Genomic DNA, 15,959 nt, shown 5'->3' with positions numbered 1-15,959 from the left:
ACAATAGTCCAGTCTTGAAAGTACTAATGAACACACACGTGTTTTAGTGGCATCAACCGAAAGATATTTGCGAATGGAGGTGATGCGTCCCAGCTCAATATATGCAGCCTTGCATATGTTCATGACATGTTGGTGCAACGCGAGAGTACTGTCCAGAGTGACACCTAGGTTTCGTACTGACTGTGTGAATTTAATGTTGGTGTTACTGAAATATATTGTTTGAGGTAAAGGATGTGACTGAGAAAGTCTTTGTGTTGCGATCAGAATGGCCTCAGTTTTATCACCATTCATCTGTAGCTTGTTACATGTCATCCATGATTTCACATCAGAAATGCACCTCTCTACACCCTGAGTTGGGTGGCTAGATTTATATATTTGGGAGTCATCAGCGTACAATTGGTGAGACACTGGATGATGATCTATGACACTTGAGAGCGGCTGAGTGTATAGAATGAAGATAACAGTTCCAAGAACACACCCATGTGGAACACCACAACATAGATTAACTGGGCTGCAGTATATTCCCTTTTCAGACACAATGTGTGTCCTGTTGAACAAGCAGGACTTGAACAACATTAAGGCTGTACCATAAATGCCAAATACATGTTGGAGACGGTGAAGTATTAATACGGAATCATCTGTTAGAAAATACTTTTTAACTCTTCAACCTGCAAATTTATATCCCCTCGTTATGTATTGCAGTGAGAGAGATCTCACATATAATGTGTCTGCTTATTGTAGATTCTTGTGAGAGATCACACATATATCGTGTGACTATTGTACATGTGTAGGTTTTCATGTTTGACAAATCGCACATATGTTGTGTGCTTATTGTAGATTCTTGTGAGAGATAACATATATCGTGTGACTATTGTACATGTGTAGGTTTTCTTGTTTGACAAATCGCACATATTGTGTGTGCTTATTGTAGATTCTTGTGAGAGATCACACATATATCGTGTGACTATTGTACATGTGTAGGTTTTCTTGTTTGACAAATCGCACATATTTTGCGTGTTTATTGTACATGTTTGTCTTCTTGTGAGAGATATCACCTTGTGTTGCACATTGTACAATATAATGCGAGCGCACGCGTATTTAGTGATCATTATATAATTTTTGTGAGAGCTGTCACATATTTTGTGCACTTATTGTACATGTTTACGTATTCTTCTGAGAGAGAAGTCCCACACAGTTTTGTGCTTACTGTTCATGTTTGTCTTCTTGTGAGAGACAGATCACACATTTTTTGTGTTCTTAATGTACTTTTTTCTTGCGAGAAAGGTCACACGTTTTGTGTTCGTAATGTACATGAGAGAGATCACACACGTTTTGTGTTCTTAATGTACATGAGATAGATTACACGTTTTGTTCTCTTAATGTACATTCTTGTGTAGTAGATCAAACGTATTATGTAAGCTTCTTATACATTCTTGTAAGAAAGATCTCACACATTTTGTGTTCTTGTAAGAAAGATCTCACATTTTGTGTGCTTATTGTTCATGTTTATGTATTCTTATGAGAGATATCTAAGATATGTTGTGTGCATATTGCACATGTTTATGAATTCTCATGAGAGATATCTCACATACGTTTTGAGCTTATTGTACATTCGATTTTACTCTTTGCCAGCTTATTCATACATTTATTTTCTAATTCCAGCTAGAAACGCTGAAGACGATTTCGCTTTTGCAATATTTTCCCGCTGGCTGACACAGAATCAGCAAACATACCAATCGAATTTTTCAACCGCAGATCTATTGGACTGTATGACGACGCCCTTGTTCGACTAGACAGTCAAACAACACGTGTATAAGGCCCTTGTTCTGCTAGACAGTCAAACAACACTTGTATAAGACCCTTGTTCCACTAGAGTCTAGACATTCAAACAACAACTGTATAAGACCTTTGTTCCACTAGACAGTCAAACTACACCTGTATAAGGCCCTTGTTCTGCTAGCAACTCTGTGTGTGTGTGTGTGTGTGTGTGTGTGTGTGTGTGTGATTTCGATTTTTAACGCAGTTTACGTAGCATATCGCTATGATGTCAACAGTGTGGCAGTATAAAGTGATGTCTAGAACTGGGGCATCATGCCGCAGACATGTAGCATCATGTCCCACCCAGTCGCATTATCCTGACACCAGGCCTACCAGACCTAACACTAACCTCTTAATGCTGAGCGCCTGGTTCCAGTTTTGTAAGTCTTTGGTATGACTCGGCCGGGGATCGAGCCCACGACCTTCCTCATCCGGGGCGGACGCTCGAACCACCAGGCCATCGGAGCGGTCAACAACAACTGTATAAGGACCTTGTTCCACTAAACAGTCAAATGACAACTGTATAAGGCCCTTGTTAAAATATGTTTTAATGTACAGTAATATACTTCCAACCATGGCCCATCAAATTAATTAAATAATTAATTAAAAAAACATGTAAACACACACACACACACACACATATATATATATATATATATATATATATATATATATATATATATATATATATATATATGTATGTATATTAAAAGTTCACATGCCGCCATGCAGTAAAAATAACTACAGCTACAGTTACAAGTATTATGGCTACTAATATTGCTTATTCAACTATTCTATTACTTGCATGAAAATAACAAACCTTTATAGTTAGCATTGTTCACGTTGTTATCGTTAAGATTGTCGTTTTTGTGATCACCGTTTTAAATATGCTATAGTTTTGTGCGTTTTTACACCATTTTCAACACGTGATAGGGAGGATAACCTATACACTATGGTCACTATAGCTGGTGGAGGAATAAAAAAGGATGACACCGGGAGAAACCACCAACGCATGTAAAGATATTGGCATGCTTTCTTGTATACACACTCTGGTCGAGTCGAGGCTCGAACTCGTGCCAATATATGTGACGTCCATGATGATATGTAAAGGCGATATACTACTCGACCATCTGGGGCCCCTAATATATTTTAGCAAAAATGAAACGCAGGGAGACGGTTAATGAAAGATAGAGAGACAGAAAGAAAGAAAAGAAAGAATTTTATTTGTGTGTTGGTTCAGTTCAACTTTCTGATAAGCCCGGTTCGAATACGATGGTATGCAATGCACCTTCAATGTGTCGATGTGCCGAACACCCCCCCCCAAAAAAAAAAACACTCCTTAAAACGGTAACGAGAAACAGTCAACGCATCGTTATTAGTGGCACTGTATTATTTACAAACACGTACATTTTCTATGAAACTTTGGAATACGCTGAATATGTTATACTTAAAGGAGAGGATCCAGAAATATCGCTAAGGGGATATCAAACAAGTAGGTGAGGAGTCTGTGAGACGGAATCTACGGTTGGACTGAAGGACACTTCCCCCCCCCCCACCCACACACACACACACAAGTTCCTGCATTTTAAATCTTGTCAAGACATACTTATAAACATCTAACAGGAAAATAACTTTGCTCTAGGCGAAAGGCGGTTCAGAAGTAGGCAGATGGTCGGGGAGTAGGAGATGGGTTTGGGTGCGCTTCTGTTAGATACACCCCTACAACAAGGTACCCATATACCCGTGACATGAATGTTAGTGTCCGGGTGACTAACACATAAATACAATTCTTTGAAATGCCAGTAAAATCAGAACAGAAATTATTGGTATTTTGCTTCTTTAGTTTTGATATCCCTTCAGACACCTGTGTTATTTAAAGAATCAATAATATGCAAATAATTTATAAAATATTCAGTCATACTCCTCGTTATATATTAATAACTAATGTAATATTCCCTTTAGATATTTTTAATTACCTACATAAATGTTGCGGACCATCTAGTCCATTCCCAATAAATGAACGACCAGTTAAGTTTGGCAACTGGTGATGATATCACATAGGATCATAAATAAATTTAATATGTTGATATCATACTATGGTTGTGACAGGTGTGTTATGTGTTGCAATTATCATCACGTAGAAAATATAAATGAAGCATGAATTATAATTTCTGAGATTAACTCAACATGTTGAAAGATTTTTAGCAAAATTAGTTTTATACTTTACACATTTACGTTAATATATCAATATTCCAAGTGACATATATCATCACCATCCTTCGGATAACTCCACCCTTTGAAACTTTAATGTGTGTGTGTGTGTGTGTGTGAGAGAGAGAGAGAGAGAGAGAGAGAGAGAGACCATTTTTACTTAGACCAAGAGCCTTAGGTTTACTTATTGAACCATAAAATGCTCGTCCCAATTAACAAAAACGAGCGAGAGGGAATTGTCTTGAAAAGGGATATATGTATAATATATTTAATGACATGAGGACCGCATATAAGTTCAGGCTAAAGTAGCTGTTCACTCAAACGACTCGCATTAACCAGAGCAAAACTCCAAAGCAACTAAGAAAATATCGCAGGGTAATTATTTAAATTATATTATGATTACTTAATTTATACTAATTATCTTGTAATGTATCAAATTAATTTATACGCTAAATTCAAGTGGGATATATATATATATATATATATATATATATATATATATATATATATATATATATATATATATATTGATCTAGGCAGTGCATGGGGTCCGTGTGATCTAGGCAGTGCACGGGGTCCGTGTGATCTAGGCGGTGCACGGGGTCTATGTGGTCTAGGTAGTACATGGGGCCATGAGATGTAAGCAGTACATCGGAGTCCATAAGATCTAGGCAGTACATTGGGATCCGTGATCCAGGCAGTACATCGATGTCCGTGCGATCTAGGAGGCTGTACATGGGGTCCGTGTGATCTAGGCAGTACATGTGGGGTCGTGAGGTATGGGTGGTACAATGGGGACTGTGTGATCTTGGTATTACATGGGGGGGGGGGCGGTATAACCGAGGCACTACATTGGGTTCCATGTGATCTAGGCAGTACATCGGGGTATATGCGAGCTAGTCAGTACACTAGGGCACCTGTGATCAAGGCAGCACATCGGGGGGCCTGTGTTCTACTCCCTCTCCTCCAATACAGTGTGTGTAATTAAAATTCAAATTTCAATGCAGGTAGGCTAAGTAAATAAATACCAAAGGATCACTTTCACGCGACGCCATTACTGAGTGAATGTAGACAATGTTTTGTCATGGTCATTTACCAGATAGAAAGAGAAGCTAATGAATGCCATAAAACAAAGACTGATTAGTACCGATAAGTCCAAATGATTCATACAAGTACTGTTTGTTTACCTGTAGAGCCATGGGAAAAGTCGTACATGTATATATCATTACATGCCGTCTTATCAAGTCATTTCAGTCCAGTTCTAAACTGAAGACTAGTTTTGTTCTTCCTATGTAAGATGTTTACGTGGGAAGACGGAAAGTACAGCTGAAAACATATTTAACTGAATCGTAATCAGCAGTTTTAATTTTATCCTTGACTTCGTTGAGTTAATAGTAAATTGTTTCAGAAATCTTCCTGTACTAACTAACATATGTTAACTTTAGAGGTGATTCTGTTTGTGATGGGAACTTAATGTATACGTTTTTACAGTGGAATCTCTTTACATCTATTCAAGTGAATCAAGTATAAGAAATTAATCAAGTGATCTGAATAGAGATCGATTCATACTTCAAAATGTCACAGTCAATAAGGAATGTGAAAAATATAGCGGAACATTTCCGTTGTCCAATTCACCTTGGACATTTGAAAGATCCAAGGAAACTTTCTTGTGATCATTCATTCTGTTCGGACTGTTTAGATCGTGTTATCAAAATTGCTCTCACTGACAGAGTGGATGGAATTTTCGATTGTCCAGTATGTAGAACGAAACATCACATTCCTGATGTACCGGATAACTGGTCTCGGGAATTTCCAGTGGACGCGTTTAGTGTTCTCCAGCTGCATACCATAGAGCAGTATCAGCGCACAGCAATGTGCAACATGCATATCGGTAAATTCAAAGAGTATTTCTGCTTTCATCACAGGGAAATTCTATGCGCAGATTGTGTAATTGAAAATCACACGAAGGATCCGTGTTCATGTGGAACAATTCAAGACTCACTGATGGAGGTTAAACTTCAAATAAAAGAACTTCTTGGACAGCTAAATCAACAAGAAGAAAGAATTCGGAGGATTTTGGATTCTAAAATGACAAATGTCCATGCTGAAGAACTGATTAGACAAATTGTGGAAGTGGAAAAGCAGTTCACACGATTTAGCAAAGCGGTGAAAGCGAAATTAAAAGAAGCCAAACAAGAGGTTGTTGAGGCAACAAAAATGCCTGCTTCTGAGCTGGAGCATCTCACAACCACAAAGACCCTTATTGCTAAAACGAGAAGTCATGTGGAAGATGCACTTCGGACAAAGTCGAATGACTCGTATGATGGAACTGGAGATATTTTGTCTTTGTGGACACCATTGGAAAAAGAGGTCAACAATTTTGAACAATCTCTGAACGCAATAGAACTGAGACCTTTTCCAATCTCTGCAGAGGTAAATGAGCAATTTTTCAACTTTATCGCCTTTGAACAGCTTCCTGTCTTCATCAAACGGGACGATCGTACATACTCATCCGTATCACCACGTCGGTTGACATATATCAAAGCTAATACAAAGGTAAGGACGTCCACTATTAACGATGGATCAGTAAGTCCAAAACGTCCCCGTCCCTCGTCGAAGTCTATCAAAAAGGACGACAAAAGTCAGAGATCTTCCGGATCCATCAGTAAAGACACTCCTCAACCGGTTACGCAAGGAATTGGTGTTCAGCACGCTATATCCCCAACATTAAAGACAGTACGAAAGTCAGTGACCCATTCTGTTTTGCCTTCACCCAATAAGAATCGAAATTCTCATCGTGTGGTAGTTGGTGATCTGACCATTCGCGACACATCGAAAGCTGTCACTGATCTTCAACAGCATTTGAAAGGCCTTGAGCAGTTAACATCTTTTGAGCTGTCATGCAGTGACCTTGTCATTTCCAATTCGCACATCATCATGATTAATGAAAGCACGATCCAGAAATTTACTCTAGAGAATGAATTTGTGCAGGGGATAGCATTAAAATGTCCTTGGAGATTGTGTGCCATTAAAGAGTCTTCCAATGTCATTGTTAACCACAATATTCGATTCCTGACAGTCGTGTCCACAGCGCCAACTTTGAGCATATTATATCGGATAGAAACGGACAAGCCATACTCAGCAATTTGTCATATGCGTACATCCGCGCTAGAAGACAGGTTTGGACGGATCACGTATCAAGATCAATTTTCGCTGACCCACACCACGGACCTAATGGTCGACTGTATTGACCTAATAACCATCAAGCACGAGTATAATCCGCATAGTAATTTCATCCCACTGAATGCACAGAAAATTCGCCCTACCAAGGTTAAAACCATTATCAGCAGTAACACGAAACAGATGGTCAGGGGACCGAATGCCATGGCGTCAACGTCAGACGGAAAGAGATTAATCATTGGCGCAGAATCTGCTATCGTCTGCATTAAAAAATCTGGTGACATTTTATGGACCCGTCCAATTACGCGTTGTGTATCGAGTATAAGTGCAGACAAAGGTTTGCTTTTTCTTTGCTTTGAAGCGGAAAGCAAAATTAGCATCCTGGACGAGTTAGGGAATATGCTACAGGAAAATATTTTACCACTCAGTTGTACCATTGTTCGTCCTAACCGTGTTTCAGTGGACAGGAACGTTATGGTGGTTCGCGAATTTAATAACTCAGACTGGAAAAGTTTTTTACATTTGTTCCAGCTCATATTTTCGTCTAATAGACTGATCGGATCACATCATGAGACCTGACATCTTCATTTCTTCTTGTCCGGGTCGGGTGCGTGGCTTCATTTGAATACGGTTGGATTCCATTTCACTGAAACAAGGGAACAATCCCAAGCTATTTATCCAAATACTAATTTAGTTCTCGTTTTCAGACTATAGGATATTCTTTCACTTCCTTTCTAATCGAAAGACGTATATATATACGTGCAGAGAATCATACATGCAGACAGAAAGAAGAAATAAGGATATATATATATATATATATAAACTGGGGAGTAAAATGAAGATGATTGAAATTAATTACTTTTGTCTTATTTTTAAATTAATGTAACAAAGAAACTCAGCTACATTTATATGTTCCCGAATTCATTGAATGGTTAGCATACTTCCACGCTTATCCTTATTTTATTGAGGAGGTAGAAGTCTTCCAAAGCAAAATATCTTGATCCAAAATAATGACATTTGTTTATTAAGCGTAGATCAAAATGTTCGAATAGTTATTTTCATATTTTAAGATGCTTTTCGACTACATGTAGATAACCCTTGATTTTATGTTTCTTTGTCAAATTACACTGCAGTGAAACAACTTGAATACGTGTAATGGTTCGCTTTGCATGGATGCTCATAAGGGAGGGGGGTCGGAATAACAAACTAATTAAGCGTTTACAATATTTGTTCTCAAATTTGTGGAAAAGCTGTATTAAATTCATATCATAAGGTATATAAACATATTTTATCAATTATTGTGTCTTTTTTCTTTTCAACGAATTGTGTTCTCTTAATCAAGGTTATACAAATTAAAATCGAAGAAGGGTCACGACTGTACATATTTCTATAAACTGAATACATATATCCTTCTCCTGCAACAATGTCACGGATTTACGTAACTATAGAAACTGAATACATGACCTTTCTCTTCAGTCAAACGAAAAAGATCGAGGTCATCATAATACACTCCCAAAAAGATGTACATCTAAAAATAATGTAGAGTTTAAGCATACACCATTTGTACAATTTTTTCTGACTCTGTATAATAATAATAATAATAATAATAATAATAATAACAATAACAATAATGAGGACTTTGTATAGCGCCTAATCTTTAAAAGCTCTAAGCGCTTTACAACATTATACAACACCTAAAATATAATTAAAAAGAACATATATAATGCTATGATTACAAGAAAACAAACACTACGAAATTAGAATACATGCTGAAAACATTTAAGGTAGTAAACATTATTAGGTCTTTAAGTTTGTTCTTGCAGTCGAAATAAGTGAGTTTTGAGAGCACTCTTGAATGAGATCACTGATTCTTTGTGTCTAAGTTCAGTGGGCAATTCGTTCCACGTAGCTGGGTCCTGGTATGCAAAAGAACGTTGTCCATATGACTTAGGTTTCATAGTGAGAATAATGAGTATACGATTGTCAGAAGAGGAGCGTGAGTATCTTACTGGTGTGTACACATGGTTGAGGTCGGATAGGTAGGTTGGGCTGGAGTCCGCCAGTGAAACGTAGCACAGAGAAAACAATTTGTGTTTGATTCTGGATCGAATGTATAACCAGCATAGGGTACAGAGCAAAGGGGAGGTGTGTTCTGATTGTGGTGCTCAAAGGTGATACGAGAAGCTGTGTTTTGAACTTTTTAAAGTTTCTGGTGTATTAGTAATCTTGGCCCGGTTTCATTAATTTCTATTGTTCTCCCTCGAAAATGAGTGTTCATTATATATTTATAACTTGGCAACACATTAATTGTCAATGAAAATTAAGCACTTGCCAAAGACTAAAATTCAGTCACATTATGTTGAATTAACTTTTTTAAATGCTCTTGTTTCATGTTTCCGAAATGTTTAAAGATTTTCTCAACTTCAAGGAATTTTTTCAGGTCCTTCTTTTAAGAAGAAAAATATTTATGGCTGTCTAAAGCTTCAATTAGTTAATTTTCATCTTGTATCCTATCTTTAAATTTGCCTAAAATTCAAATATGTCGTGAGCATATAAACGACAAATCTCAGTTTGAGGGGGAAAATTGAGAAATTTAAGATTACAACTGATAACTCCTCTTACAGTTAATGGTGTTATATGTCTGAAATAGTTACACAAGAACCTCAGGATTGGACATATGTATGAATATGTACGTCCTTTACTTACTCCCCAGGTGTAGGGTTTTGTTGTTGTGGGTTTAACGCCATTTTTCAGCACATGATAGGCTATATATGGCGGCCAGTATATCAGTCGAAGGAAGAACCCGGGAGAGCCCTGAGAAGAACCACCTATCCATGGGATGCTAGTGGGACGTTTTCTCACATGCCCACATTGGCTGACCCCGAGACTAGAACCCACACAGACGTAAGTATGATTTCAGCGTCGCACAGTGGGTGCATTTTTCAGGGTGTCACGACATCAGTAGCTTTGTGTGGATTTAATACCATTTTTCAGCACATGATAGGCTATTATGGCGGCCAGCATATTTGGTGGAGGAAGACCCCAGAGAATCCTTGGAATAACCACTGACCCACTTAAAGCTACTGGTAAGGTTTCTTTTCTTACATGCTCAGGATGACCGAGCCGAGACTCAAACCCACGCGGATAGTGGAGAGACGTGTGAGTGATCCGTAAATGCTAGACCAGCCATGGCCTTGGACCACTCAGCCAGGTGGAGGGAGGATTAGACCACTGGATCAACAGAGTCCTTGAACCACTCGGCTACCCGCGGCGCCACATCAGCAGGTGTCTTGCTTTCATTATTAAGTATATGATTGAATCAGTATCTAAATGACCCATAATGCATCAGCCTTGAGTTTATTGTCTAAACTTGGTGTTCTAATTAACATCGAAGGCAGATATTTGAGAACTATACGCCTTGTCGTGGACTTGTTTCCACAGAAATTAAAATTCTGGTCAAACGAATGCTTGTTGAGTACTTTTATCCACATGTAGCATAAAACTTGAACAAACATGTGTATAGGAACTTTGAATCACCTTAGTACATGATTGTGTCAATTTCGTGGCACCTCCTTATTCATTCAGTTCCTGATCATTAGCAACATTTATCTTTCTGATCATTGCCCATATATGAAGGTGTTTATGAAGGAAATTGAGCGAAATATCTCTCCACGTTGTCTTCCAATAGAAAACCATTCACTGCAACGTAGGTGATACACATAGCACTGATTAGCTTGAGAGGTAACGGTAAATTTATGATAAACACATTTTATCTCAAGTTTCTACTTTGTATTAAATTTCTTTTGGGGTATGTGGTGCTCTGTTGGACTAAGTAAATAAAGTGGAGCGGATAGGACAATGTATTGAGAACAAAACAATATAAGCATAGATTATATATATATATATATATATATATATATATATATATATATATATATATATATATGCTTATATAATACAAGCAAGGGGTCTTTACTTGACCGAGCGGTGTCAAATATTTCTCAGCCAGAGTAATTATTATCCAATTTGTTAGGACCAGACGTTTTCAGTAAGTTTTCACGAGGTTTGATAACAGCATGGATTTATTTCGTAAAATTGACAGCTGACTGAGATTGTAGTTTTGGTCTCCATAGAAACGGGAGAAACATGGACTATCAAGCCACGCTCTCGCAGGTGTCTGATTCGCTCTGTATGAGACCACTTGGATGCAACAAATATATATATATATATATATATATATATATATATATATATATATATATATATATATATATATAAAAGCAAAGTTACTGTATGTGCCCTGTTTGTACGAACTATTTTTACAATGATAGTAGTTGTATTGTTTCGCGTAAAATTTAAGTCAACAATTTCAATCTCTGCACAAAGGTGTTTGAGATACTTTGCAACTATTTTTCCATTACTCTGGCAATGTAAGATACGTATTTTTATATTATATACGTTGATTAGTTTGCCAATGGATGTCGTTATCGCAAGTAAAATACGGGTTTTGTTTCCCTACAGCTTTGAAATGCTCAGTCTTCCTGGACAATACTTAGAAATAGCATACTTGAAAGAAGTGTAAATGTCCTTTAAGGTCTTAGACGAAACTTAATCATATTTCGCAGGGTCTGAAACACCCATAATATGGTTTGAATAAGCCTGGATTTTGGTCCGAATCAGCCACGGTCCGAAACTACGACTTCGCTGTCCTGTTTTATGTAACAGCATATCTATAGGCCTATTATGTTTATCTAGATCGCGGTGATTTTCCTCTCAACCTTTCAACTGCTCCGGTGGCCGAGTGGTTAGAGCGTCCCTCTCGGATGCGGGAGGCCGTGGGTTCAATCCCCGGCCGAGTCATACCAAAGACTGGCGTTCAGCATAAAGAAGTTAGTGTTAGGACCGGTCGGCCTGATGTCAGGATAATGTGATTGTGTGGGACATCATGCTACATGTCTGCGGCATGATGCCCCAGTGCTAGACATCATTATAAACTGCCACAATGCAGATATCGTAGCGATATAACCGAAAAATTGTTAAAGCTTCCTTAAAATCCAAATCACATCACCTCACTCTCAACCTTTTATTGATCGTTTCTGTTTTGTTTTCTTTCTTGCTAAAAATATTGGTGTTTACAGAACAATACGAAAATCCCGTAAAGCTGTCACTAAACCGGTCCTATGTTAAAACAATCGAAATTTATTCTTCAGAATTTTTTTATATTATTTTTTTTTTTAAAGTATATTTTCTTTAAATGAAGATTGCTACTTTGGAGAAAGATGAATCTTCAGAACATTTTTTTGCTTCATGAAAGTCTATTCAAGTCTTAAAAGGCTTTGCTTGTGTATACACTTTTTAGCAGAAAAAGGGATGATTTTTAGGAAGTGTTTGATAGTATGAAGGAAGTGTTTGATAGTATGAACACTTTTAGGAAGTGTTTGATAGTATGTCATTGACAAGTCTTCACGAAAAAGAGTTTTTTCATAAGGTGACTTTCTCATGAAAAGGATATTTCTTGGCTGAGAAAATTACGTTCTTTGTTAAAGTTTTTCGTGAAGAATGACTACGCAAATGGCAAAAACAGCCAATTTATTCCACATGTTACTCTTTATTACATCTAAGTAGCATATATATTTCATAAGACTAATCTATGTCGATTCTTGCATTCATTCATTCGTTCGTTCATTTGTTCGTCTTTACTAAATTCAGACTAATTTAATTCATGAATTTAAAATAATTCATAAATAATCAAATATATCAGTAAAACTGTATCGCATACAGTACTTATTAAATTAAAAACTTACGTCGTGGAAACGAAACTGCTGAACATTTTTCTCGAATAAAATGAGCCCAGGGAAATATAGAATCGCATATTGTCCTTTCTAACAGTAGTTTTCCATAATTAATTCCCCATCAAATTAATAACATATATCATGTTCCTCTCATAAACTTTTAGCAATGCTCTATTGCTAAAAGAGAGAGAGAGAGAGAGAGAGAGAGAGAGAGAGGGTTCAGGCTCTCATAAAGGAGGTGTCACTCATAACGGTGTAGGAAGTGGGTCTGTAGTTCTTCCCGGGTCCTTCCTCCAAAATTAATACTGGCCTCCATGCATAGCCTATCGTGTGCTGAAAAATGGCGTTAAACCCACAATAACAACAACAACAACAACAACAACATATTGGGAAACGAGAGGTACAAAGGGAAAGACTGTAGTGAGACAAGACCTCTTTGAGTCTGACGAAACGGACTAATTTTATTGAAATTCTCAGCATATAAAATTACATTCCAATATCAGTCTACATAAACTTATGTTACGGATATGAGAGATATATACAAAACTACGATATTCCTTCACTTACCAACACCATACAGTTGTATAATGTTTGCCTTTTAGAATATAATACAGATAATTAAATATCAATAAATTCACGATAGCTAAAGAATCTACAATTATAATTTCTGACTAATACCGCAATCATTTAGTATAAATTTATTTTACTAAATAAATCTAAAATACCAAAATACTAAACTCTATTATTTAAAGAGTATTTTATTTCTGAAATGATTGTAACTGAGTATGAAGTTGGTAGCGAACGTTGACTTCTACAATAATCAATAATATAATTACAAATAAATATAAATTCTTCAAACAATTAAACTTTCCAATACATTATATTAAAGAATAGTAAAGAAATATTACAATAATCCAGTGTTGCAAATGTACCGATCTTAGAATGAACTCTTACTTTACCATCTTAACATGAACAATCCCTATACTATATAGAAAATTGTACGCAGACGGAAGCTTACCTGTAATAATGATACAAGCCTCTTTGAGTCTGACGAAGCGGACTAATTTTGCCAAGCAAATATTCTCGCTTATTATACACAGTTTCTTAGAACGCTGCCAAATATGGTCATACGTCTTAGTCCTTGGGTTTCGCTAGAATCTCAAAGTGAGGCTTCATCGTTTCTTACCGACTACCGTCTGGGTCTCTTGTACGTCATCTGACAGATCTGTCCAAGAACACGTGAAACCTTAGTGATTCACACGGCGGAAGGAAATTTGCTTATCCAGCACCGCTGCTGCAGAGTTCTAAATTTGACAACTTAAGTATTATACAATGTGGATGATTGTTTTGATTTTACATACAAAAGCACATTTTTTTAATTGAAATAGTACACATTTATTTTACAAGTATATAAAATTGTTTTTATTACAGTTTACTGAAAAATTCCGTCCTAACACATGCCTTGCTTGTAATTGAGAAATGACATTGAAGTTTGTGTCATAATTTGTCTTTTTGTCTAAATGATAAATATTTTCACATATACATTTGATTAATAGTCAGAATAACACAATATTTATCAGGCTGTGAGAATAATACAATATTTATCAGGCTGTGAGAATAATACAATATTTATCAGGCTGTCAGAATAATACAACATTTATCAGGCTGTCAGAATAATACAATATTTATCAGGCTGTGAGAATAATACAATATTTATCAGGCTGTCAGAATAATACAATATTTATCAGGCTGTCAGAATAATACAATATTTATCAGGCTGTCAGAATAATACAATATTTATCAGGCTGTCAGAATAATACAATATTTATCAGGCTGTCAGAATAATACAATATTTATCAGGCTGTCAGAATAATACAATATTTATTAGGCTGTCAGAATAATACAATATTTATCAGGCTGTCAGAATAATAAAATATTTATCAGGCTGTCAGAATAATAAAATATTTATCAGGGTGTCAGAATAATACAATATTTATCAGGCTGTGTCAATGTGAGAATAATACAATATTTATTAGGCTGTAAGAAACGTTTATGAAGAAATAAACAGCTCTGGAAACTCCTTCGTTTTTGGTCTTGTTTTTAAAGGGACTAATATACCGTCCATTATTCTCTATGAAATTTAATATTTTGGTAACTTTATGTCATTCTGTCTCTAGAAACGTCTCCATAACATCATTGGTACAAATAAACCAGTACAGTCTGGTACGCCGTACAGTTAAGACATTTTTAGCCGGTACGACCGTATCAGAAAGACTGGGTCTGGCAGTAAACACCGTACCGGAAGGGATTAAACTCCACTTGCACCACTGCGTTGCATGCATGTTCTGCATCAACTATTAGTGACATAATTACAATCACATTCATGAAAAGTTGTCATTGCGAAGACACACTGGTTCATCAAATGAATTTAGTATGAGTTTTTCTAAAGTCCTTTACATCTCTGACTCGAAATAAAAAATTAACTTCGGTTCATTTCAACTATATTAAAAAAGCATTTAACCGCTCCGGTGGCCTAGTGGTTAGAGCGTCCGCCTCGGATGCGGGAGGTCGTGGGTTCGATCCCCGGCCGAGTCATACCAAAGACTTATAAAAATGGTACTAACAGCTGCCTCGCTTGGCGCTCAGCATTAAGAGGTTAGTGTTAGGACTGGTCGGCCTGGTGTCAGGATAATGTGACTGGGTGGGACATCATGCTACATGTCTGCGGCATGATGCCCCAGTGCTAGACATCACTATAAACTGGCACATTGCAGGCATCGTAGCGATATGACTGAAAAATTGTTAAAGCTACGTTAAAAAATCAAAATCACATCACAAATCAAAATCACAAAAAAGCATTAAGATCGTTTTCGAAAAGTGATGAAGTAGCATGTTCATTACAAAGTTGCAGAGTAGAAATGTTATTTGTAGAGTGGAATAATTCATGCTATGCATAAA

The 15,959-nt window shown here is 36.8% G+C and overlaps 1 protein-coding gene across 1 annotated transcript; it reads left to right on the top strand.

The window, feature by feature from the left end:
• Positions 1-5,289: 5,289 nt before the first annotated feature.
• LOC149780350 (uncharacterized) lies at positions 5,290-8,505 on the top strand. Its single transcript, XM_089936365.1, has one exon. The coding sequence runs from the start codon at positions 5,605-5,607 to the stop codon at positions 7,786-7,788; it is 2,184 nt and encodes a 727-aa protein (XP_089792491.1). The 5' UTR covers positions 5,290-5,604; the 3' UTR covers positions 7,789-8,505.
• Positions 8,506-15,959: the final 7,454 nt, after the last annotated feature.

This window comes from Sinohyriopsis cumingii, chromosome 16 (assembly GCF_028554795.1).
Source record: "Sinohyriopsis cumingii isolate HCF-2022 chromosome 16, ASM2855479v2, whole genome shotgun sequence".
NCBI lineage: Eukaryota > Metazoa > Mollusca > Bivalvia > Unionida > Unionidae > Sinohyriopsis > Sinohyriopsis cumingii.
Note: the sequence above shows the minus strand (reverse complement) of the source record. Positions and strands in the feature narration are given on the sequence as shown.

What these genes read in the sequence shown, in the direction of transcription:
- LOC149780350 (XM_089936365.1), top strand. Translation starts at nt 5,605, where the DNA reads ATGTCACAGTCAATAAGGAATGTGAAAAATATAGCGGAACATTTCCGT.